Source organism: Pseudorca crassidens, chromosome 12 (assembly GCF_039906515.1).
Source record: "Pseudorca crassidens isolate mPseCra1 chromosome 12, mPseCra1.hap1, whole genome shotgun sequence".
NCBI classification, from domain to species: domain Eukaryota; kingdom Metazoa; phylum Chordata; class Mammalia; order Artiodactyla; family Delphinidae; genus Pseudorca; species Pseudorca crassidens.
In genome coordinates, this window is record NC_090307.1 from 85,406,751 (window position 1) to 85,434,180 (window position 27,430).

The following is a 27,430-nucleotide window of genomic DNA, read 5'->3' on the forward strand; positions in this document are numbered from 1 at the left end:
CTGCGCCCCGCGGCTCCGCGCGCCGCCGCCGCCGCCAGCTGGCCCCGGGCGAGCGGCCGGGCCCCCGCGGGCATGCTCCCCGGCCGTCGGCGGGCGTGCGGCGGGCGGGCGCACGTGCGGGCCGCCGCGGGTCTGGGCGCTCGGAGCGCGGGCCGCGGGCCGACGAGGAGGCGGCGGCCGGCGGGGCGCGGGGCCGGGCGCGCCGGCGGACCGCCCTGACAGCTCTACGCCGCGGCGCCGCCGTGCCCCGCGCGCCCCAGCGGCCGCTGCTGCCCGTGCGCGCCGGGCCCGCCTCGCATTCCCTCACTCGGCGGCAGGCCTGCGCCTCCGTCAGGCCACGCGGGGAGCCGCCCGCCGCCTCCGCCCGTCCCGAGGGCCGGCCTCCGCCCGGAGCAACCCGGCAAACTTGGTGGCCCCGCTCCGGCGCCGGACGTGCTGTCGCCCCGGCGACCCCCGAAAGCCCGGGGCTCGCTTCCGCGCGGGAGGCCCCGGGCGCTGGACCCGGCCCACGACCTCTCGGCCCTTTTAACACCATCGGCCTCGCCTATCGGGAGACTCGCGAACAGTAAGAGGGGAAGGGAACGAGGAGATCTGCAGAAATTGGAAAAAAATACAAACAAAAAAATCAAGTCCTTCGGGAGTAAAATGACAAATCAAGGGGAACGAACTGCGGAAGACTTCGGAAGGCATTTGGAATGTGTGGACAAACCAAAGGTAGTTAATTGAAGTCCAAACCTTGATGCCGGGTACATGCATCAGTTACCGACCCGATTTGCAGAAATAGGCATCAAGGAGTTCTCTCCTCAGGATCCCAAATATGGTCTGGACCAAAAAATGAAAATGCTCTTTGGTCATCAGAAGTCGTGGGAGTAATAGTAGCCAGAGGGTAAGTTCTAGTCCCTGACCTCAAGGAACTGGCCGAGGATCAGAAAGAGCTTCATCTTGATGTTCCCTCCCGACTGGACGCTCCAGTTGGACCAAGAGGGTACTGAGTGAAATTTAAAGGAAATCATAAAGCGTATATTTAGACTGAGCAAGGATGGCCTTGTTTGTCAAGATCTGAAGTAACTGAATTAAACAGGGCACACCCAAAACCTACGGGTAGTTTACCTATCACTAAGTATTATAAGGTCGAGAGGAGCGGGGGAGCGCCTTCCCCTGGAAGGGCAAGGGCAAGCTCAAGTTAAAGCGCTCCAAGATGACTTCAGATCAAGTCAGAGAGAACAACCCTGACCAAAGGCTGTCCCATCTCCTTGGACACTGAACGGGCCAGGAGAGCCGCCGTAACACAGCTTGCCTCAAAACGCCTCATGATCACACGGAGACAAGTGAAGGGGTCCCCATAAACACTAAACCCTCAACTCCTTCCCTCCACCAAGGGGTGCCCTAAGACCCATTAAAGGTTTTCAGCCCCAGTGCTGTTCTGAGTCGGCCAGGGATTGAGTCATCATCTGTCTCCTGTACAACCATCCTCCTTGCCTGAGGACCCGTGGAAACCGGATTGGATGACACACGCTTTTGCTGCTACTTCTCCCTGTACTTGTGCTTTAACCTAATAATAAAAGTAAAAAGAAAAAAAAAAAAAAAAAGCATTTCAGAGCATACAGATCTCCAGAGTGAGGCTCTGCCTGTAGGCCAGTCGGAACAGAGCACCTGGACGGCTGCCATTGTAACCCTGCAATGACTGCCCTCAGACCAGTAACGCGGAAGACTTAACACCATTAAAAACCAGATCCCACAGTTAGCCAGTTAGGAATAAATACACTAATATCACAGTTATTTGTATGCACAAATATTTATTAAGTGCCTGTATTCAAGAATGAAGAGGAGATGGTCCCTGCTTTCATGGAGCTTACAATTTCATTACTCCAGCATTTGACTAGATTTAAGAACTGCAACAAGCACTGGTCTTTGTCTAATGTCAGCAGCACTATAGGAAGCAAATTTCTCACGTTATATTGGTCACTGTTACAGTGAAATTGTGAATAAAACATTATCTTTGAAGTCTGTAGTCACAGCGATGACATGACATATAATGTCCAGCAAATGCAAATTTATGGCTTGATTCCTCCTATTTGAGAGGGGTCTGCTGAAATAAAACACAAATCAAAAGGGGAAGGCTTAACAAACAGGTCCTAAGAATACTGGTGTAGTTTAATATATTATTAAACTGCCACAGAACTCTTGGCAAGGCAGGAAATTATCTCCTGCAAAATCTGTGCAATATAATTGGTTTAATTAGACCTGCAAATCTCATAACCATGTACAATCACTTATGATGGGTAAATACGATTTACCTTTATGATTCCTAAAGGGCTCTAGATATGTATTTATTTTTTAAAAAGCTTCTTAGAGATTCACAGCACAAATGGCACATTAAAATTTAGTGAAAACTGCTTTTGAGATATCTAAAAATTAAAATGACAAAAGTGTCTAACTTTTCTACATTTATAAGTACAGAGTTCAGAATTCAAATAGCATTCAGCAAAGCACCTGGCTTTTCTGAGTTAAAAAGGGGAACAAATTTTGGTTGCTTATCAAACTCCAAAAGCAAATCATAATCTTCATATAGATCTTCCAAACGTTCAGTGGCAGCCACTTCCTTCATGTGCTCCTGTGTCACAGGCCAGCACCTTTAGAAGTCTAATTATGGAACATTCAAAGGTGCAATTATTTTGATTACATTGGCAATACTTTTTTTTTTTTTTTGGTAAAACAGCCTATATCAGATAACCCCCAAATCATCTACTTTACTTAAGATCACAGGGCTTCTGAACTTACACTAGCCAAGTTATCAATTACTCATTAAAAAAAGCACACCATTTAAACTCTAAATGAGCCCAGCTCACTTAAACTCTAAGAAAGCTCATTTTTTGCAAAAAGATGGAGAGAACAGCTTAGACCACCTAACAAATGTCAACCAACCCAAGGCAGTTTTTAAGTCAATTGCTGGGGACACAGTCTACTTTTCTAAGAAAGCACTGAAATCGCTACTTCAAAAGCCTATTTAATAACCCAGAATGAATCAGAAATGTACTGTTTATTGAAAACTTACTAGACACCAGGCACTTTACATAAGCTCTCACAATGGAAGGCAGCTTCTTATCTTTACACGGAGGAAGGCGGCCCTGAGCAGGGTGTGACCCAGGTCTGTCTGGCTCGCCTGTCCCCTGCCCAGCTGCTACAGTCCTAGCGCTGCCTAGTAGCTACATCTACTTGGGACCCTCGAAGGACAGAGGACATTCCCCCCACCTCAGGAGGCTTTTCAGGGAAAGGAAGGGGGTAGATCCAGGGGAAAGGAGAGCAGTAACTCTACTTGCATTTTAAAAGGCACTTCCCAGAAGGGGAAGATTCACTTAGGTTTGTCACTAACTGCAGCTCAGCCCCAGAGACAGCAACAACAGGTGCTTTTTAAGCTTGCCACCTCTCCAGCTTTCAGGTTGTTTTTAACTGGAGTATGTGTACGTTAAGCATTACCAAAGGGAAAGACGGCTGAAAGGATTTTCCTTGGTGTCCCTCTTCACAGCTACGAAGAAAAAATTTTTTTTTCTTAATTTTAAATAAGTGACTGATACTTCCAATCTATTACACACGTCACAAATCAAAGCATATGTTTCCTGAGAGGTACAGAACACATCTTAATGGGACTTAGATTGGAATAAGACTACTAAGAAGATAACTCCCTGACAAGAGAAAACGCTCATCTCTTCTGAAATGGCCATTTCCTATTCTTAAGAATGTAATAGACTTTACAATACAAGTAGGGAACAATGAAACATCCTAATAATTTTCAAGTTAGTTTTTAATATCATGTATAGGAACACATCAAAGGGAGTATCATCGGTAAAGTCGATCCCTTTATTAAGTCTTGACACAAGCTCTCCTGGAACTTGATTAAAAAGAACGTTTTCTTCACTATAACTAGGAGATTAAAAAGAAAAAAAGACTAGGAAAAAACACCAAGAATAAGGCACTTGATTCTGCTGATGAGTAACTCTGATTAGCTGGAGGTCTCCAACAGGTTGCAGGAGTTGGAAGCAAAGGTTTGATTCACGGACAGGAAGGAGCAAGAGAGGCCGCTGTCAGGCGACCCCCGCTTGCTGGGAACCCCTGAGCTGAGCAGGGAGGCTGCAGGCACCAGGCCCGAGCTCAGGCAGGGGAAGCTCCGGTGAAGGGTGCTCAGAGATTATCTGAGATCCCTGCTCGAAGGCATACATATACCCTAATGGAATAATGGGTGGCTTGGCTCAATATAACTACATGCTCTCAAGAGCCACAGAAGAAGGAGAAAAAGCTCAAAAGTAAACCAAACTGTAAAACCGGAATCAGTGGGAATCAATGGTGAAAGTTTGGAATGAGTCTGTTTGTCAACACATACCAAGCTTGAATATGTGGGCACTGGGTTCTGACTGGCCACCAAAAAGTGGGCAGCTAAGCAGCCTGGACCTGACCAGAAGTCAGGACCTCTACCTGCTAGGCTCCCGATCAGAGCACAGCTTGCTGCCCACGTGCTACTTCTGAGAGCCAGGAGGCATTGCCAAGGCAGTGCGCTGGAGCCCTCCAGCAAGGCCACGCGAAAGGCACCGAGCTCTATCTAGACACGTTCCCTGTCCAGTAACAAGCAGGGAAGGTTGCTCTCATCTCAGCCTACTGTTCTTACAGCAGCTACTATGGGAGTATTTATTTTTCTTTTTGGCGGGGTGGGGGTGGGGGTGGGGATAGGGGTTAAAAATGTCTTCATGACGATCTGACAGCTGAGGCCACGTACACTGAGGAAACTGGGGTTGCTCTTTCAACCTGAGTGGTGGCCTATATTTCCATCAAAGCTTTATCACCTCATTGTCAAGGGCGGGACACAAATTACATTCAGAATGATGGGCAGAAAGCTACAACTCCCCAGTTGTTAAACTTTTCTGAAAAGTACTACATCTATCACAAAATTAGAGAATTACATCTCTATCATTTTTCTTTCTTACAAATAATGAAGTTTAAGGGAAACAAAATGAGATATTCTTACTTTCAAAGCTTTCCAATATTCCATTATTTCCAATATTTCCATTATTAACTATTCCAATATTCACTCTAAGACATGGTTCAAACACGAATTACATTACTATTTTTTTTTTTTTTTTTTTTAGGTACATTACTATTTTTAAAAAACTTCAACACAACTAAATCCAGAGTATGCTGTTTTTTGTTTTTGTTTTTTTTTTTTTTGCATTCAGCATGTATTACTCTATCATTATGGAAGCTGTCCTTAAGCATTTATTTAAAAAAAAAGAATCATATTCACAACGTAGAACAAGTTTATAAAATTGGTGTGCAAAGTTAATGGTAAAAGGATAACACTATTTGTTTAGAAACAAAGCTGTCTCCCCTATTTACATTTCCTTATTCTTGCTATAAATTGGATATATATACTATTTAAAAATAATACTTTTTAAATAGTAAAATATACGAGATTCCTGAGCATAACAAAAATATCTTGAAAATATGTGGCCATTTGAAGTATAAAATAGCAAGTGTAAAGAAGAGCATGATTGTAAAACTACTGAGTGAAAGCTTATAAACAGTACAAAATAGTTTGCCTTTTCTGAGTGCATAATTACACATTAGTGCAAACAAAACTGCCTCAACATTTAATGGCTACAAATCTCAAAGATTTGCAGAGGTGCGCAAAACATGAAATTTCTTTAATGTCATACGAACTGAACCCAGCTCTCGATTAATCTTCTCCAAGCGATCTTCCAAGGCTTCCTGGGTGAAAATCATGGAAAAAACTTAATTAGAATTCTACATCAAGTTCACCGATTCTATAATTACCACCAAAATGACTTTTCTTTCAGCAAAAGAGCAAGTATAAACATCAAAATTACAATCATTTTGGTTTTTATACAAATCGTCATTTACATTATTTCTTTTAAACGAAACATAAATCAACTTTTCAACCATTCAAGATAACTGCTTATCTTTAAATAGAAGGAGAGAATTATTTGACTCCGTTGAACTGAGAACAGTACAAGAGGAACCTAGAACGTTCTTCACACATTTCGCCAGAAGAAACGGACACATCTGACTGGTGCCGTATCCCACTTACAAGTATATCAAATAACTTTCTTGTGACAAAAATTTCTAGGTTAAAAAAGAGGAAAAACGCTGGAGGAGACTTTTCCAAGAAACAAGATATTTCACAATGAGTCAGTGTAACAAATGCTATTTTTAAATAAATAGTACTACTGTTAAATAGTACCTGGAATATATATTCATCATTTTAGATACTTTATTAGATATTAACTCCAATGGTATCCTGAAATAAAACTTAAAAATTTTCTCTTCAACAACTTTAAATTGTAAAAAAAATTACACGTTCATTTTAGAATTTTTAGAAGACAGACGAGCAAGAAGCAACAAATAACCACTGTTCCCCTTTCTGGTTTTTTTCTGCAGATAGGAACACCAGTTTTAAGAAAAATAAAATCAGAATCAAACTCTACTTCAGAATGTTTTTCAATTTAACTTTTCTTGTTATGGAATATACTTTATGACATCATTGTAAATTAACGTGCAATATTCTGTCAGATATACCATATTTAATCAAGAATCTTTTAGTTGAAATTTAGGTTGCTTCTAATTTCATATATCACAAATAATGCTGCAATATATATTCTGAAACATACCTCTACACACACCTATAAATACTGCCTTAGGAATCATTCCCAAAAGTAAAAATGCAAGGTCCAAAGAAATGTAAAATTTTAAAGCTTTGGATACATGTCAAGCTGAACTCCAGAAAGTCTGTGACGCTTTCTCCTTCCACTCGCGTGTAAAAGGATAAGCTTTTCCCTAGCCCAGGTTCTGGTGGTTTTTTGTTTTGTTTTTTTTTTTAAATACCTGCCAATGTGATAGTTTAAAAACCATGCTTTTGTTTAAATGTGTGGGATTTTTTTACTCATTGGTGAGGCCAAGCATTTTTCAATATTTTTTGCCCAATTTTACCTTTTTTACGTATGAATCATACACAAGCATCCTCAGCCCTTTTTTGCTGCCATTTGTCTTCTTACTGGATTGAAATAGCTTTGACATATATGAACAGAACCTAGGGCCCTCTAAGTCTTATTTTAAGAGCTTATCATCATTATGTAAAAAAATATATTAAACAAAAGTTTCAGATATTTAGAATTAGAGTATGAACAAGTTTTCTTTCTACTTTCCCAGTAAACTGTTTTATTTTATTTATTTGTTTGTTTATTTATTTATTTATTTTGGCTGCACCTCGCGGCATGCGGGATATCTTAGTACCCCGACCAGTGATCGAACCTGCACCCCCTGCATTGGAAGCACGGAGTCTTAACCACTGGACTGCCAGGGAAGTCCCCCCAGTAAACTATTTTAAAATGAATTTCATGTGTTGACTTTTACAAATTACTGAATAAAAACGTTCAGAACAACAGAAAAAATGAAAGAAAGTCAGAAAAAAAGAGAAGTTAAGGATACAGGCCCTAGAAAAAGACCTCTGCTATTTTCTGTGTGTCTTTCTCACAGATCAATCTGAAACTGAACTTTTCCTGACATTAAGGCACTGAAAAGCCAAAGCTTGCAGTTATATAAGAGACATATCATTGCTGTTATGTTTAAAATGTTACAAAAAGAGATTTAAAATGTTCCATGGTTTCATGCATTTTAATTCTCTTTGAAAAGCAACTAAAAAAAATGTACACGGCCCACTTTGCCTGCACCATCTCCTGCTCAATAATGGAATCACACCTCTCTTTTTAACCTCACATCTATTCCAGTTGAAAGGGCCACTGTTTTATATGTCTACTAAATGGAAAGGGGTTCAGAAATAAACTGCAGGTTGGGGAGGAAAAAACAAACACAAAAAAGGGAGATTTAATGTGAGAGCCTTAAAAATGTAAAATCTGTTAACAGACATACTGCCATTTGCTCCCAAGTTAGTTTCTTGAAAACATGATGGCGTGAACACCTTTTTCTTAGCAGTATAAAGGTAAAATCACTTTTTGTTCCTGAAAGCTAGCATGCAGTTATAAAATACGCTATCATCCAAACACTTCCTGTAAAGGCTAAAAGTTTTGATCGACTGTTTCAGTGTGCCTAAAAACTGTGATATTAAAAAATCATCGAGGGCTTCCCTGGTGGCGCAGTGGTTGAGAGTCCGCCTGCCGATGCAGGGGACACGGGTTCGTGCCCCAGTCCGGGAAGATCCCACATGCCTCGGAGCGGCTGGGCCCGTGAGCCATGGCCGCTGAGCCTGCGCGTCCGGAGCCTGTGCTCCGCAACGGGAGAAGCCACGACAGTGAGAGGCCCGCGTACCGCAAAAAAAAAAAAAAAAAAAAAAAAAATCCTCGTGGTTAAATGGAGCACTGACTCGCACCAAGCCTCCAAAGCAGACCCAGGGTAAGACACTTCACCTGATTCAATCTTGTCTGCAGAGTGATTCGTCCTCCAGTAGAAGGCATTCGGCTTAGTGCTGCCTCAATCTGTTAACACAAAAAAATGTTTAAATAAAAATAGGAGAATTCTAATTAGTGGCAGGGAGGTTTATAACAGAATGGAAAGAAAAGACTTCAGCCTAGTACTTTCTCGTCCATCTCGACTTCGCATAAGTCCCCTCTGTCACAATTAGTAACAACAGCTTGGCTCACACACGTTTCTAGTGCAGCTCTGTGTGGCATCCACAGTAACTTCCTGGGTTTGACTCAGTAATTCCCTCCTGACTCTTCCTCAGACGTAAGCATTAAGTGCAGACAAAGATTTAAGACACTTTTTTATGTTTGTTTTTACCTGGTCTTTTTCTTTTGTAAGTTCATCAAAAAACCGTTCCGTTTCAGCTAGGGTCCTAATTTTTGCTGTATACTCAAAATCATTACCCTGTGGTGGTACGTAGGCAGGCTTACACTGTTCATAGCTAACTGATTTATTCTTCTCCCAGGCTGATCTCACAGAGACTTTCTTCACTCCACTTGGCAACGGTTCGGGGGAAGAGCTATGATTAACATGGATGTCAGTGGTTTTTTCTGAGTATTTTTTTTCTGTCAGAGAGAAAAGAAGTTTCTTTTATTTCTTATCAGCTCTTCTAACAGAGCACGTACATACTAAATATGTTACCCAACTTCACTTTCTGAAAATGGCTGCTACGCGGCCAAAAAAATGTAATGAAAAGCGATACATAATGAATCATATATACTCAGTTTTTTTCTCCACAGAATTCTAAAAGCCCTGCCCTCAGTCTGACAATCTTCACAACTTCCCTAAATAAACTTAAAGCAAAAAAAAAGTTTAAAAACTAAACAACACATTTAGCGGACATATACCAACATTACAGAGTTAGTATTTGAAGGGCCTACCCAAGTGATTTCACATACATTATCTTATAACTTTATAAGATAAATGAGAAAAAGAAACTTAAAATATAAATGAGAAAAAGAAGGTGCATATAAGTTACAGAATATAAAAAACTGAACAGTATGGCCCTGGTAATTAAAGATTAACATCCCCTGTACCTCGGTTTCCCAACTTTCCAATGAGGATAACAACACTGACACAATATGAGTGTCACAATTGCTTATTTTTAGAGGCCCTTGGGTAAAAAAAGATTTAAGTGCAGGATATAATGACATTTAGAACCTTGAAAAGATACCAGAAACTCACAAAATGAAAGACTAAAACCATAACTGATAATTTTTTTTAGGAAAAGGTACCTTCTGAGTCATCTAGAGGAAGAAACTGGAGTTGTTTCCTTGGATTGGGACGTTGTACTGTAGACACAGGAACAGTATCTAAATCATCCAAAAGTATATCAAATCTATTGAATGAAGCAAGTTACTTGTGAGAAAAAAAGTGTTAACTGATGTTCCCTATCTCCACTAGAAAGATGAGCTGGCATCCAGTTAACTTACATATTCACATATCTTTAAAAGAGAAAGGTGGTCATATAATTTTTTAAAACTGAAATTTAATTTGTATTTTCTAACACAAAATTATATTTACATACTGGCGACTTGAAGCATTTACCAATACATTACCTCATCCGATCTTTGTAACAACCATATGAAATAAGCAGGTAGGCATTATTACCCCCGTTTTATAGAAGAGGAAACTGAGGTTCAATGTGCTTCAGTAATTTTCCCCAAGAGCCTGACGGAGCTGGGCCACCAGCTCTCATGTCTTAGGAGTCAGTGGCCCTCCCACCACAGCACGCACTCCCAACCACACTTCAGAGAGAACTGTCTCAGGAGCACAGGTAAACTTGTGTTTAGTGCCAGGGCCATACCAGGACAGTCCACTTTCTTGTACAAATGGCCCCCAATTCTCCCTGTATCTTATACCTTTTCAGGAAAACAAAGAATTATCATTCTATATCCAAAAGCTGGAAGAGGTTCTGAGGCAGTATTTAAATTTTATAGTAGCCAGTTTACACACTTAAAAACTGTTTTCACGTATTATAGTACTTTTTTATTTTTAGTATGACGTTTATTTAAATGATTTAAATCCACAGCATCCCCATTAACAACTGAAAAATTAGTGGCAGCTAGAGGCATAAGTTGACATTTTTAAAAAATCAATACTATATATATTTTATTCAACAATTTTAGAGAACTTACCGAATCGGGCTGCTTTCATTTTTGCTAAGTAGATGACTAAATCCTGGGGACAAATTTTCTTTAGGGGATCGCTTTGGACTATAAGCCACAGTCACTGGTGTTAACATAATCTCTCTTTTTGCTACAGAGGAAAACGAAGAGGAGACAGTCTGTTCCTTCTATGTATGTGCTAGGTTGGCAGAGCATAGCTTCTTTTCCAGTACCTTATTTCTAACTAAGAATACATTTTCATTGTAAAACTTTTTCGAAGATAAATAAGAGTATACAAAGTAAAAATAGTTCATAATCCTAACATCTAGAGGAAACCACTGGCAAGATTTTAGTGTATCAGACTGCAGTTGCAGCGCTCTGACTCAAAACTGGTTTTTCAGGATTTTAGAAGTCGACTGGAAATAAGATGGAAACACCAGTGCACTAGTGAACATTCCTAATAACACAGTCATACACGAATCTCCTCAGCAGTTACGGAGATGGAAATTAAGGATACACAGAGGCCCAATGCTTAACTTTAAGACCATACTTATAATTGGCTAAAGAAAAAGATGACTAATGCTGAGTAACCTTAGGTAAATATATGGAAAAAAACATCATTTTTCAGGCTAGCTTAATTTGTTTGAACTACTGTTTAATTAGATAGTTGTCAAAATATCTAGTTGAGTTTGTCTCAAAAACTGTGAAGTGGTATTAGTTGCAAAACATTTGCGGGACACACTCAAAAATCTCACTTTGATAAACGGTGAGAATTTCTTCAGTTATAGTCATAGTAACTGTGCAATCAGATGGTGTTATTGAACAAGATCGTATTTAGGGATTCTGTGTTCAGAGCACTGTACTAGGTGCTAGGAAGAGTGTAAGGGACACAGAAAGCATCAAACAGTGTGTATGGCTCAGATGCCACTCTTCCAAGCCCAAGAGACATAAACCTCTAACTCTTACTTGGAGTACTTGATTTACGATTTGAAGGTGGTAAAGATGACGATCTCTGTGAAGCAGAATTAAATCTCTTTTGTCTTTGCTGGGCACCTTTCTCTGGGGACCGACTTGCATTGACTGAAGTGTCAGTTAGCCGAGGAGTCACTAATTCTGTAACAGAAAAATGTAAAAAAAGAAATACAAAACAAACCTAGCTTCAGTTATCTGCTTTTTATTAACAGATGGTTACACCAAGCAAGCAATTCTTCTCACCATCTAGATTATAATGATTACTTGCAAAATGCACCACATTACAATGCTAAAAAATGCTTGATGAAGAAAAACGTGTGAGGTTTCAATGAATTCATTCTGGTTCTCTGTTTACAACTGGCATTCAAGGTGATTTTTCAAGAGCTTATTTTTAGAAAGCAGGTCACTAATTTATTTACTAGCGGATACTGCTTTGGAAAGGCAATGCCAAAGACGTTAATGATGTAATTAGCAGGCCCAACCAAATAAGCACCAGAGCAAGTACAAGCGCCTGGACCTGTGAAATAAACAGTATTAAACATACTTCTTGTCCTACTGATAGATGCTCAGTAACCAAGAAAGGGAGAGTAGGAAACGTTACATCTCACTTTATGAACACCAAATGCCTGTCGTAACTTTTTGATGTGTGCAAGTAAGACAAATTGATATGAAAAGTTTTCAAATATCCTTAAGAATGCCACGTAAATCTTTAATAATCAGAACATAATATGTCATTTGAAAAGGTACCTATGTGATGACAATGATAAATTAACAACTGGGGGGGACTTCCCTGGTGGTCCAGTGGTAAAGAATCCACCTTACAATGCAGGGGATGGGGGTTCGATCCCTGGTCGGGGAACTAAGATCCCACATGCCGCGGGGCAACTAAGCCACAGTGCCACAACTACTGGGCTCACACGGCCTGGAGCCTGAGCGCCACAACTAGTGAGAGAAAACCCGCACGTCACAACCAGAGAGAAGCCCGCGCGCCACAATGAAGAGTCAGCACATCGCAACAAAAGATCCCACATGCCTCAATGAAGATCCCACGTGTTGCAACTAAGACCCATCATAGCCAAATTAATTAATTAATTACTTTAAAAAAAATTAACAACTAGGGGATTCAACTGTCTGCAATGGGGCCGAAACAGCATAAAAATAAATTTAACTTTTTATTTTATTACTTGAGGCATTTCATTTTAAGAAGGCAATATAATTGGGGGAGAAAGAGATCTATATATCTATATTTCTATCAAGGAATAAAATACTTACTATTTGAGGTATCCTCTTTCTCCGTCTGTGTGCCCCAATTTTTAAATACTTTTTCTTCATCAAGTTCTTTCAAAGCTTTCATGATTGGTGTGTCTGAAGTGTCTCTTTGTTTTTTTATCAATAAACTTGTTGGTGAACTTCCAGGTGAAGGATCCTTTTCCAGAGGAGAATGGTACCTTAAATAATAATTGTAAGACACACGGTGCTATGAACAGAATATTTGTGTCTCCCCAGAATTCTTATGTTGAACGCGATTCTTATGACGAATTCTTGTCCTCACCTTTTGGAGGTGATTAGGTTTTGATGAGATGATGAGGGTAAAGCCCCCAAGCTGAGATTAGTGCCCTTATAAAATAAGGAAGAGACATCTTGATCTCTCCCTACACACATGCACCAAAGAAAGGCCATGTGAGGACAGAACCAGGACCCAACCATGCTGGCATCCTGATCTCAGACTGCCCACCTCCAGAACTGTAGGACATAACTGCTTGTTGCTTAAGCCACCCAGTCAAGGGTAATTTGTTGTAGCAGCCTGAACTAAGATGGTTTACCGGGATTACTAGGGGAATACCATGAGGGCTGACAGTTACTCCACAATGAATACGTATGCTTCACAAGGCAAATCAATAAAATTGAGCCTGTATATAATAGAACAGTGCTTCCCAATCCTTTTCACAGCCTAGAGCATACAGAAATATAATATTTATATGGCACTCTGGAGTAAATGAACGAGGTTGCTCATGGGGGGCTCAGCTATCTGCAGGGTGAGGACCAACCTCTTGTCCGAACTGTAAGCCCGTGCACAGGGCACAGCACTATGCCAGCGGCACAGGTGGAGATAGCTCCTCAAGGCCTACAGAAGGAAAATTTCCGAAAAGCACTAGCGTTTCAAAATAAAGTAAAAATCAGATCCTCAAAATTAAGACGTAAAAGGAACAAGGAGATGGTTCTTTACAACTTCCTGAACTTTGAAAGGCAACTGAAATCTCTAAGAAAACCTAACAGTCTCTAAATATGATCTTCGACAGAGCTGTCTCACCCAGCAAGGCAGGTGTCCTCCGGCTGGCTGTCTGCCTTGCTGTCCCGCGTGTCCAGAGGCTGCCCAGTGAAGATGGAATGCTCTGCTCCCGGGATCAGCCACTTCCGCCGGCTGACGTCGGAGCTCGCCAGCGTGCTGTGAGGACGAGAAGTGTTCTCAGGCATTGCATGGTCTGCGCTCCAGATTAGACTGAGCACATACAGAAAACAACCTGCTCTGAAATATTATTTCCACATTTACACAGGAATTTAAAAACAGCATAAAACAATCTTATTTTAGCTAGATGAACTCTATTTTACAGTTTTCAGCTCCAACTGAATTGTTATTCTTGGTTTCAGAAGAACAGTCAAGATTTAGGTACCGTCACGTGAACCCGGCTCCGAACACCCCGGCCCAGCCCCTCACCGCACTTCACACCCTTTATGCCCCGTCGAGCTCAGGGCCCTGAGGTGAAGCAAGAGCACCTTGCCTGTTCCTCCCAGACCAGCATTGCCGACAGAACTTTCTGTGAAGACAGAAAACGCCCTCCATGTGCACAGTACAATACCGTGGCCACCGGCCACATACACACGAGCTCGTAAATGCTTGCAACGCAGCTAGATTTAAACAGCTGTGGTGGCCAGCACTGCTGTACTGAACAGTGTGGTTCTAGACCATGACATTCCTCCCTGTGACTGTGAAGCCCGGCCCGACTGAGGCTCACCCCACCATACACTCCGGTCACTCGAGGCCTCATCCTCTCCACACCGCCTCCTGCCCTCATCCGGCGCGGCCTCCATGCGCACACGGGAGCTGCTCCCAACTCCTGCCGACGACCCGACTCCCTTGTTCAGTCGCCCCTTCAGAGGACGCTCACTGCACGCATCATCCCAGAGAAGGCAGCTCCCTTCAGAAATCACAGCTCCAAAGATGCTCTGGCTCCCATGCTCGAGCATCCCCATGGCGCTCTCACCGCGAGGCCCACGACCCTGGGCCTCCCCTTCCCTGGGCACCAGCCCCTCCTAGCTGTCGGGCTCCTCTTCACCCCACTCCGACCACCACCCCAGCCCACGCTCCTTGGTAACCAGTACTCATCGCCTGGACCCCCTTCCCTGCTCACTTGCCATCGCATCTGACTGGCAGCAAACCTAAGCCTGTCTGACTACAATGAGCTCACTTTTCTTCTGTGTCTGTACTCCTACAGTTGAGCTTTGCTGGACAAAAGCTGCCCAGCTGTGTAGACTGGGGTATCACCACAGAATCACCATCACTATCTCAAGTGGACACCCAACGCTGGCTGCCAACACATCTTCCCGTAATTAAGGAGCTCCGATTCCCCAATATGACTATCTGACACCCTCTCCACTCTCCTCAAACCTCTCGCCCCAGCCTTGACTGTCAGGTGATAACCTTGCATCACACTCCAGAGAGAAAACAGAAACCACGGGACAGGAACTCCTGTCTTCCTCTCTCTGCTTCCTTTCACAACCAAACTTTTTAAGAGTTGCCTCTTTTATCTGTCAGTATTTTCATTTCAGCTCCCAGTCACTCCTTTTCCCCTCAATTTTTAAATTAAGAATCATTTCAAACATTCTTAGAAAATTACAAAGAGTACTATAACAAGCACTTGCCCATACTTAGTTTTAATAAATGCTAACATCTTTACCATATGTGTTTTTAATTGTAAGACATAAATAGCATATATATGGTTGTTTGCATTTTTAAAATTACATAAAGGGCATAATGTATGCATCCTTTTAATGCTGCTTTTTCTACTCAACATTATGTTTGAGACTTACCCATGTTAATATCTACAGCTCTACCATTTTAATAGTTTATCCACAGTATGACTGCATCACAAGTCATTTATCCTTCCTCCTGTTGGTGGATGTTTAGTTTCTAATGTATCCCCTTTCAACAATGCTCTATTGAACATGTGTCAGAATTTCTCCAAGGTAAACACCTTAAACTAGAACTGTGGAATTTGGGGTGTGCTCACCTCCAGTCTTACTGGATACTGACAAATCACCCTCCAGATGCGCTGTACCAATTTTCAGTCAAACCAGTAGTTTGAGAGTTCCTGTTTCTTCATATCTTTGTGAAATTTTACAATGACTGGCCTGTCTGATGGTGTGAGTGGTATCCCATTACTGTTTTCATTTGCAACTTTCTGATTATTAGAAATGAGCATCTTTTCATTTTCATTAGCCATTTAGGTTTCTTTTTCTGTGAACAGCTTGTTCATATTTTTTATCACTTTTTTATTGAGGATGTTCTCTTTTTTTTTTGATTTGTAGTCCTTTATATTCTGGATACTAACCCTTTATTGGTTCCTGTTCACTTAAAAAATGTAGGACTTCCCTGGTGGCGCAGTGGTTAAGAATCCGCCTGCCAATGCAGGGAACACGGGTTCAAGCCCTGATCCGGGAAGATCCCACATGCCACAGAGCAACTAAGCCCGTGCGCCACAACTACTGAGCCTGCACTCTAGAGGTCTCTCGCCTAGAGCTCATGCTCCGCAACGAGAAGCCACTGCAATGAGAAGCTCGCACACCACAACGAAGCGTAGCCCCTGCTCGCCACGACTAGAGAAAGCCTGCGTGTAGCAACGAAGACCCAACGCAGCTAAAAATAAATAAATAAAAATTTTTTTTAAATGTAAAATAGTTCAAGCATGAAGACATCCAGATGATACTCAGGCACCAACCAACCCGCTTTATAAAATCTTGATTCTCTGCCGTATATCCTTTAGAATCCTACGGAGCGGAACAATACAGATACAACTGAAGTCCCCTGTGTACCTTTCCAACCTCATTCTTCCCAAAAGCAACCGTTCATGCTAATTTGTGCTCAGCATCCCCATGAGTGCTTTTACACCTTTACTCCACCTGTATGACCCGTAAGATCTGCAGAGCTGATGTACATGCTAAAGTCGATATACCTAGTACCCAATTTCTTCTGCAACTAGTTTTTTGTTGCGTTCAATATTATGTTCTTAAGAGTAAACCATGTTGACAGGCTAGTTATGGGGTTGGCAACTGTGAGTAAAGAGCCAGACGATAAATATTTTAGGTATTATGGGCCAGATAGTCTCTGTCACAACTACTCAACTTTGTCACTGCAGCACAAAGCACCTATAGACAATACACAAATGAATAAGCTTAGGTATGTTCCAATAAAACTTTATTTCTGGACACTGAAAGCTGAATTTCATATAGTTTTCAGGTGTCATGAAATATTATTCTTTGATTTTTTTTCCCAAACATTTAAAAACAAAAACCATTCTTTGCTCACAGGCCTTACAAAAACAGGTGGTATGGGAATTCCCTGGCAGTCCAGTGGTTAGGACTCCGCGATTTCACTGCCGTGGGCCCAGGTTCAACCCCTGGTCAGGGAACTAGGATCCTGCAAGCCGTGCAGCCCAGAGCAAAAAAAAAAAAAACACAACACAGGCAGTAGGCTAGATTTGGCTGGGGAGCTGTAGTTTGCCAACCACCAATCTAGTCTGTGCACTGTCATGTTGAGCAGTATTATGCATAAATGTATCACAATATACTGACATTCAGGCTGTTAGACATCTAGGTTGTGTCCATTCACTCTTCAATACATTCACCACTGCCTTCCGCTTCGGTCACTCCGTGCCAACTGCTCTCCAGGTCATCAGGAACCTCCAGCTTTCAAATCCAACAGACCCCCATTCCTCATCTCACTGGCTCTCTTAACAGCTGCTTCAGTCTTTCTCAGGTTCCTTTGCCAGCTCCTTCTCTACCCAACACCAAAACACTGGGGTTCTTCAGAGCTTTGTCCTGGGCTTGCTTCTCACTAAACAGACGCATCCATCCAATAGCTTTAAGCCCTATCTAGAAAGACGACTCCAATATTTATAACTCCAGCCTCATTTCTGCACTCCAAACGGAAATTTATCATCACCTGCTTGATTTCCACTTGGAATTTACATGAATCTCAAACGAAGATCTTCAAGACGTGAATTCTGATCTTTACCCCATGGTCTGCTCTTCCCATCTCCTCCCTGCTTCAATGCCACACCTTTAGCTGTTCAAGACAGAAACAAAGGACTCACCTGCCGCCTCCCTTTCTTACCTTGCCATCCAATTCATCCAGAATCTTCTCAAATCCTTCTCGTCTGTCCATTTCTATGGCCACCACCCAGCTAGCACCATCTCTCTCCTAGCCCTGCAATAGCCTAATTAGTCTCTCTGCTTCTACTCTTTTCCCCTCCTCGTGGCAGGTGCATTAAAAAAATAGAAATCAGGGGACACAATTTTACTATATAAAACCCGGGCTTCCTGGTGGCGCAGTGTTTGAGAGTCCTCCTGCCGATGCAGGGGACACGGGTTCGTGCCCCGGTTTGGGAAGATCCCACATGCCGCGGAGTGGCTGGGCCCGTGAGCCATGGCCGCTGAGCCTGCGCGTCCGGAGCCTGTGCTCCGCGACGGGAGAGGCCACATCAGTGAGAGGCCCGCGTGCCACAAAAAAACAAAACAAAACAAAACAAAAACCCGTCAAAGGTGTCCCAATGGACTTACAGTAAAATCCAAACCCTTGACCCTGGCTGAGAAAGCGATGTATGATGGGTCTGTGATTTTATCTGGGGCTCCTTTGTCCCTTGCTGGGAACAGTCAGGCCACATGAGCCTCCTCTGGGTTCTTCAAACATGAGACTAAGCACTTTTCTGCCTCAGGACTCAGCAAGAGCCCTGTCTCTGCCTGGAACACCCCTCCCTCCACACCTCCCACCTGAACGACTCTGCATGTCTTCCCTCTCCACTAACGCGTCCCTCCACAGAAAGGCCCCTCCCTGACTCCAACTTTAGCCCTCCTTTTTGTTCAATCTCAAATGTCCAATTTCAGTTATTTACATTATCTTACCTTTCAATAATTCATTATGTCCTACTAATATTAATTAGTAAAGATCCAGAAATGTTTCTCATTTGACAATTACAACTTAGGTTGACATTTGCAAGTTAATCTTTTTCTGATAAAACATCAATATTAGGAAGTTATGACCTACTCATTTAATACTCTTTATTTACATCAAAATCACAATAAAAACAATTCTAATATGAAAAAAACTTACTGTGTAAATGAATCATCAAGATAATGCTCTTAGATTATAACAAAGCTAATTTGGAAAAACTAGAAAGAAAAATCCACACAACCTAATGCAGATCCACCTTCATAATTCTTTCCATTAACACGGGAATAAAATTTCTGGAAGTTTAGGGCTAAAAGACCTTTTGAGATGTTCTAACCCAATGTCCTTGTTTTTACAGATGATAAAACTGAGCTCCAAAAAATGAAGTGATCTGCCTAAGGTCACACGGCTGGGCAGAGTCAAAAACAAATAAAGCATCCCAGTTCTCGTCACTCCCAATCTGACTCTACATTACCTTTCGGCAAATGCCTCTGCACATGAGCTTTCTCAATATCTAACAGTTAGATGTTTTCACGCATCAGGTTCTGTGATGACATTTAACTGTGTCTTCCTCACGATTTAGACAGATGAGTGTCTCAATTCAATTACAGGGTACGCCTATTACTAGCTTTACAGAGAGATTAAACGAAGTAACTTACTTGGCACGTGAGGGTCTCATAGGAGTTTTAGAATTATGACGAAGACTTAACATATTTTCATGCTCTACTTGCTTGACCTGAGCTTCAAGTTTTGAAATTGTTCTAATTCAAAAGCAATAAGATAAATTAAGTACATTTCAACAAACTTAAAATACAGCTCAACTACAAATTACTTATTTAACAGATACTTCTAGGAAAGGGGTGACAAAAGAGCTGCACATGCATAAACCTTCTTCATAGTAAAAAGCCACATTACACTTTAAAAAGCTGAAAAAAATCAGGGAGAATAAATAGGAAGGCAAATAGAAGAAACTCTACAAAGGAGCATTTCATACGCTACAACTGAAGGAAAAGGGAACAACACATACACTTAATACAGAAAGTAAAAAAAAAAATTTAGAAATTTTACTACAGATAAAAACACAGTATAAATTAAATAAAAATAAAATAAATTCAGCAATCAAATAAATTGCAATTCTAACATGCTTAATTCTAATAGGTATGTATTCATATGACATATACACGGGTAAGGCTCTCACAAAAGAGGAAGCAGGCTTACCATCCGAAGCAGAGCTATTAAAAAGAACTTCCTGTTCTGAACAACTCTCAACCTATAGGCAGCTCATCTGATTTGTGCTGTGTTCAGAATAAAAGCTTATCTTCAAGCTTACCAAGAGAAAATAAGCACTGTGACCAGTTAATTGTTTTGTGGATATCTTGGCATTCTTTCTGTCTTTTAAAACTTTGAATACGTCTCCATCTCATCTTTTAAACTTAAATTCTTACCTACTCTGTCGCAAGGAAGGTTTGAGGGAGAAAGCTCTAACAGAGCTAATGCTTATACCAAACGGATAACAAACGATCCCTAGAATTGAATGCTTCACAGAAAAGACTTGAGCAGACAAGAAAGCTAGACTGTTCCTGTTCTTCCCTATGAGAAGTCCTTAAGAGTGCAATAAAATCTCTAAGTCAGGGACAACACTTTTCTCCAAATAAAACTACAAAAATATACACTAAAGCCAATTAGAAATATCTAATCATTTGCCATAGGGACAACTTAATGACTGTTCCTTCCCTAAGTAAGCAAATCAGATCATGAATACAGTCCTCAAACCAGGTCTTTAAGAAAGTAGATAACCACAAAATTGGTGTGAATGCTATTTTCTTTTTGGAGCACAAAGATAATTCAGTGAATTAGACTACTTCTTAAAATTCTTTTCAACGATTTAATATCACTTAGGTTTTACCTATGCTAAGTAAATACATAATGTTTGGGGACCTGCACACCTTTCAGGCACAGCCACCAATATATTGTAATCATTTAAAACTCTTTGGCTAAAATCAAATGTATTTCCAGGTGAAGGGAAGATGAGGATTAAAATCTAATCTCAAAGTGCTTAAAAATCCCCAAGAAAAGCTTTTTTCATCACTTTTAATATAGACACATATTTAAGGCCTGAAAGAACAGTTAGCGGTATTTGCTTATTAGTAAGACAATATGTTTTACCTTTTCAAATCAGAAATCTGAGTGTGTGCATCAAGCAATTTGTTCTCAGTTTTATTTAATGTATCCTATGAAAATAAAGGAAAAATTCAGATAACTGAAGATAGATATTCAGATGTATTCCTTTTATTTTAAAATGCATAATATAAAAAACTAATCTAAGACTACACCAGAGAGCTACAAAGAAAATTATGCAGATACTCAGCAAGTATGGCATCAGCCACAGAGCCAATATACATGATTCAAGGGAAAAAATGAAGAGCAAAATACTGGTTTATACAAATAGCTGTGTGTCGGCCCCCTGTTTAATAAGCAAAGCCTATTATGCTTTGCTTGATTAGAAACAGTGTTAAAATGGACATATTTTAAACACAAACTTGACTAAAACCTCAGTAAATGGCAAAGCGAATACCTGCAATGATGAGATTTCAGATATAACAATTGGCCCCTGAAACCCCAGACATCTTGGCTACCTAGCTATGCAGGCCTTTTCACTAACCTTGAATAATCACAACCCTGCATTTTATGCAACAGAACTACTTGGACCCCACTTACTTATTGTGGGGTTTCAATGAATTCAAATACGTAGATCCCAAACAAAGTTTTAATTAAGAATTTAAACATAATTAACCCCACAAAAAGCTAATGTTTTGAAAAACAAAACCTTATATTTAAATAGTATTAAATAATTATTTGCATTTGTATGGTATTTTATCCTCTTCTAAAAATTTCATCTCATCTCAAATGCAATAGCCATTCAATAAATATTTGTTAAATTAACAAATTTGTGAGTTAAATGGGCAGATATTTGAAAATAAGGAAACTGACACGAGAGGATAAGTGAGCGGTCTAGTTCAAATAGCCAGATGGGGACAGAGGAGGGGAAGAGAAAGGGAGAAAGGGTCAGATCTCTCGACTTCCAAACTAATGCTTTTGCCCCGACAGGAAGTTCAGAACATGAATGATCAACTGTTACCTTTACTCTTTCGTGTTCTTTTCCAAGGGACTCATACTCTCCTAAAAGCTACAAGGAAAAACAAAGAATTGCACCACAAAATTAAATATTATAATATCAACAGAGGGACAGTCTGTAAAATAACTGCCCTTACTCTTCAAAGCTGCCAGTGTCATGAAAGAAAAAGGTTAACACATTGTTTCAGATTAAAGGCAACTAAAGAGATAAGTGAATAGATCCTGGACTGGGGAAAAAGGTGACATAAAGGAACAATCTGGATATGGACTGCATCAGTATTAGATTTATTTGGATAATTTTTCTGTGACTATGGATGTATTTCTTAGGAAACACATACCAGAAGTATATAAGTACAGGGGCTCAACATCTACAACTTACTCTCAAATGGTTCAAGAAAAAAAAAAAAAAAATATATATATATATATATATGTGTATGTGTGTGAAAAAATATATATATATGTGATATGATAAAGCAAATATGGCAAAATGTTAACTGGTGATCCTAGGATATAGGAGTATGACAGTTCTTGCAAGTTCTCTGTAAATTTGAATTTATTTCAAAATAGAAAGTAAAACCATTTATTTCAGTCAATGCCCTTTAAGTAAGCAGTATTTGAAAAGATTAAAATGTATTTGCATTGTTCTCTTTGGAACTGTTGCACACTACCTTTTGTTAAGTTAGTTCCACAGAGTAAAGGTACAATCCCCAAAGTCTAATATAATTAGGTAATTTATTTAAAAATACATAAGTGAGACTTCTGGTGAAAGAAGAGAGATTCATCACAGGATTTTCTTTTTATCCAGAGATCCCACTAAATTAACAATGAAGCAATTAAAGAGAAAACAAAGGAGGTAACAGCAACGAGCGAGAGATTTCAATGAAGATGCAACAAGGCTACAACTTCCAGAGTCTGAATAAAGGATGCTAATGGCAAGTAGGTTGATCTCTTCATAACCCTGAGAGGCTCACAACTTGAACCCCAGGTTCAGTGGGGGGCAGGGTTGAAGCACAGGGCTGACCACAGGAAACTGGTTCAAAGTCCTGGGTTAGAGCCCAGGGCCTTTTCTCAACCCATACAGCAGTGGACTGTTCAGCCAGGCAATAGGGCATAGAAGACATGACTGTGAGAGAAAAATGCAACTTTGGAAACACAAGTATGATAGCAGGGTGTGAGGGGGAGGCAAAGAGATAAAGAGAGAATGACTAAGGAAAAGTCTTCAAAAGAAAAAAAACCCACTTGACTCTCCCCCCTCCCTCACTGCCACCAGAGCCTGGCTGATAGGTTCCAGACAAGAAACCGGAAGACTTTTCTTTGGGAAAACTGAACAACCCCAGAAAAAAAGACATATTTACACCTGGAGGTTCCCTAACCAAACGCCTGGTGCATCACTTACAACTGCTTGTAAGTGAAGGTACCAGGAAGTAAGTCCCATCTGTGCACACAGAGTCTCCAAATAGCTTTTTACTGCCTCCCTCTTAACTGTGAACCTACCAAAGAACCAACATTTGAACAAAAAAATTCTATATGAAACAGACTTCAAATCAAAATGAAAGGTTAACTTAGAAGAAATAATGAACCAAAACTAAAGGAAAGTATCAAAAGAAAGCTATTATTGGGACCTCCTTGGTGGTCCAGTGGTAAAGAATCCGCCTTACAATGCAGGGGATGTGGGTTCGATCCCTGGTCAGGGAACTAAGGTCCCACATGCCACGGGGCAACTAAGCCCACGTGCCACAACTACTGAGCTCACGTGCCTCAACTAGAGCCCACATGCCTCAAACTACAGAGCCCACGTGCTCTGGAACCCAACGCGCCACAACTAGAGAAGAGAAAACCCGCACGCCACAACTAGAGAGAAGCCCATGCACCACAACAAATGATCCCACATGCTTCAACGGAGATCCTGTGTGCCGCAACTAAGACCCAACGCAGCCAAAAATAAATAATAAATAAATCTTTAAAAAAAAAAGAAAGCTATTATTAATATCCTCAGAGAAATAACAATGTTATAGTCACAAAACAAGAACAGAAAGCTTTGAAAAACTAGCAATCAGAGAATAAAGAGCTCTTAGAAAGTAACAATGAGAAAAGACATAATTAATACTAAGACTGGAAGATAAAGGACAAAGAGGCCATGATGAACACCAAAACATAAATAAGTCTTAGAGAATCAACCCATGCAATACAACATCTACTCATAAAAGTTCCAGAGAAAGAGAAGAGAGAGAGGCAGGAAATTAATAGAGAAATAACATCAGCATTTGTAGAACTAAAAGACATTAATTTCCAGATTGGAAGAACCTATGCTCCAAACACTGTTATGGACTATCAGAATACCAGGGATAAAAAGAAGATGCTAGAAAGCTTGCAGAAGGCTAGTCATGAAAGGCACTGTGGCTGTCAGGAAGCTCTTTCAGGACGCCTGTACTTAGTACTCAGCCATTATGCTGCAAAGAAGCCCAAATGAGGCCACATGGAAGGAAACATGGAAAGAACTGCAGGCTTAGTTGACAGCCATCATCAAAGGCCCCAGCTTCTGAGTTTCCAGCTAAGGCCCCGATAATGCTGGGCCAAGATAAGCTGTCGCTGTTAAGCCCAGTCCAAGTTCCTAGACCACCGAGCCCATGAGCAGAGTATGTCCAGTTTGGGGGTCATTTGTTTTGCAGCTCTGGTAACTGCAACAATACCCTAGAGGTACTTGCACACGTTGGCACAGGATGTGTATATAGGAATGGTCATGGCAGTGCTGCTCATAACAGCAACAAAAAGAAACTGGAAGCAGGAAAATGGATAAATAAATTGTGGAATATTCACACAATGGAATATGACACAGGGATGAAAACAAGTGAATTAGTGCTGTATGTATCAGCTTGGATAAGTCTTACAAAGGAAAAAAAGTTTCAGAACAGTAAATACAGTATGATAGCATTTATGGTTTTAAGATATGGCAAACAAACAACACTGACTAAGCAAACATACAAACATGATGATACAAAGACAGACATGGGAATGACATTCACACCATTCAGACCAATTACTTCTAAGAAGGCAGAGGTGATCAGAAAAGGTACGTGGAGGGCCTCCACGGCATCTACAGTATTTTAATTCTTAAGGTGGGTGGTGGGTCGGTCTACATGTATTTGTTATATTATTCTTTATACCTTTGTATATACCAGAAATATTTCACATACAAATGTTTAAATAAAAAAGAATAAAAACTACATGTATCAACACGGCAAATCTTAGAAACAATGTTGAAAGAAAAACAGGTGGTAGAAGGATACAGTGCAATACAATTCATATATGGTTTACAAACATACGAAACATTACTATATATTATTTAAAACAACGTGCATTTATAGTAGAAGTAAAAAGAACAGAGTGGGGATAACCAAGAGCACATTTAGCATAGCAGGCACCTCTAGGGTGGGAGAGAGAGGAATAGAAGAGTGTCTTTCAACAGTATCTACGGATGGCCAGTATATGGGGATTTAATGCATTACTCTATACCTTTCTGTGTGCTTAAAATATGTGACATGATAAACGTGGAAAAAGTCAGTGTTATCCCTGGAAATATTCATGCAATTTCAGCTGAAAACAACATTCTACCTACCCTTTGTGCTTCACTGCTACTCAAACAATGATGGGTTTTTAATTAAAAACAATGACATCCCAGAAGCAATGAACATACCTAGATCTTAAGTTTCTAAATACCACCTTCCACTTAAAGGAACCAGGGCTCCGGGGAAAAATGACTGACTTAGGGCCGGGGCTAGAAAAGTACAAGATGGGCTGGCTGTGGCAGGAAGTCTAGAATGACGGGAAACTGTCAAAAGGTCACAGAAGCCAGCTTCACACGTACCCCTCAGGCCAAAGCTAAGACAAAGCATCAAAATAATAAACAGAGTAAAAAAGACTACCTCACTGAATAAAATCAGAATCCATGAGTCCACGCTGATAAGCAGAAATAAAGAAGAAAGGAGGACTACTCCCTGCAGTAAAATGGAGAGGGAATCATAGAAATAGAAAAAACACCATTTGGCAGCCGCCACAGTAATTAGTGGTTTCAGGCAAGACACATCAGGACATGCTACAGCTAGTGGGTAACAAGTTTGATGAGAAAAAGGTGATTTGCAGAGCCTTAAATTACCCTCTCATAAGTTACATGTTAACTGCAGTGGGGGAGGGGCAGGATATAACTTTACAGTGGAGACCCCTGGCAAACCCCACCTTCACCAAGTGGCTGGAGTTGACACCCACATAGTTCACACGTGCCTCCTAACAGGAAGTGCTAAGAGGGGCTCCTGTGCATCACGACAACCCAATCTAACTGTGAAGAAACACACACCCAAACTAAGGGCCATTCCACAATGTGCTGGCCAGCGGACTCTCTGCGATGACGGATGCAGTCCCCCCGCGCTGCCCAACACCGCAGCCACTACCTACGTGTGACCGCTGAGCACTTGAAATGTGGCCAGTGCAACTGGGGAACTGAACTGTTTATTTTACTTAATTGTAATCAGTGTAAAGTTAAATAGTCACATGTGCCTAGAGGCTACCATGTTAGAAGGAGTAGTTCTATAAAATAGTCTATGATCTTCAAAGAGTTTTAAGGTTATAAAAGACAGAAAAACTGAGGATCTGCTCTAGGTTAAAGGAGATAAAAGAGATGTGACAACTCAATGCAACATGTAGTCCTGGATCGGATCTCGAACAAGGGAAAAAAAGTTTCTTTTGTTATAAGGAATACTTGTGGTATAATTTGCAAAAAATTGAATGGCATGTATAAATTACTATATTAATGTTAATTTCCTAATTTTGCTATGGTTATATAAAAGACTGCCCTTGTTTTTAAGAAATAGACCTTGAAGTATTTAGAGATAAAGATGCATTATATCTCTAACTTACTCTAAAAAAGTTTGGAAAAAAAATTATTTTTTTTTTTTGAAAAATCTTTAAACTATACGTGGACCGAATGATAAAGCACATATTATAAAATGCTAACTTTCAGAATCTAGGTGAAGGGTATATGAAAATTATTCACACAACTTTTGCAACTTTCTGTAGGTCTGATGTTAAGAAGTACAAGTTTTAAAAACCAGGAGCTCATGTACTCACACACACTAAAATTATACTATTAATGTGTATGAATGAAACAGTAATAACTGAACCATGTAAAGTTCTAATCAAATATGGCACACGGAATGGAGTGTTCATATGTACTCCCTCCTGAAACTTTACTAAAATGACTACAAAGGAATAAAAAACATAGGGCTTGCTGGTATGTATGATATGCCCAAAATGGTACTTTACCTCTGTGATTTTCCTCCTAATAACCCTAGTCTAATCATGAGAAAAATATTAGACAAATCCCAAGGGACATACTGCAAAATACCTGCCCAGTTCTCCTCAAAACTGTCAAGATCATGAAAAACAGGAAGAGTCTGAGGAACTGTCACAGCCAAGAGGAGCCTAGGAAGACATGAAGACTACATGTAATCTG

General features: G+C 40.6%; 1 protein-coding gene across 13 annotated transcripts in view; it reads right to left on the minus strand.

Moving 5' to 3' along the window:
* Positions 1-1,776: 1,776 nt before the first annotated feature.
* MPHOSPH9 (M-phase phosphoprotein 9) overlaps positions 1,777-27,430 on the minus strand; it is a 54,565-nt gene continuing 28,911 nt past the window's right edge. For 7 of the 13 annotated variants that reach the window (XM_067701066.1, XM_067701073.1, XM_067701071.1 and 4 more), the window contains 11 exons: positions 21,929-21,976; positions 20,956-21,020; positions 19,449-19,550; positions 13,876-14,010; positions 12,837-13,012; positions 11,559-11,705; positions 10,623-10,743; positions 9,720-9,823; positions 8,803-9,050; positions 8,430-8,498; positions 5,146-5,757 (listed from right to left, as the gene is read on the minus strand). In XM_067701066.1, the coding sequence (XP_067557167.1) occupies positions 5,656-5,757; positions 8,430-8,498; positions 8,803-9,050; positions 9,720-9,823; positions 10,623-10,743; positions 11,559-11,705; positions 12,837-13,012; positions 13,876-14,010; positions 19,449-19,550; positions 20,956-21,020; positions 21,929-21,976 (1,317 nt within the window). In that variant the 3' untranslated portion in view covers positions 5,146-5,655. Of the gene's footprint in view, positions 2,090-2,654; positions 3,527-5,145; positions 5,758-8,429; positions 8,499-8,802; positions 9,051-9,719; positions 9,824-10,622; positions 10,744-11,558; positions 11,706-12,836; positions 13,013-13,875; positions 14,011-19,448; positions 19,551-20,955; positions 21,021-21,928; positions 21,977-27,430 lie in introns of those variants that run through there. The other 6 variants (XM_067701068.1, XM_067701067.1, XM_067701069.1 and 3 more) reach the window with 6 other exon arrangements.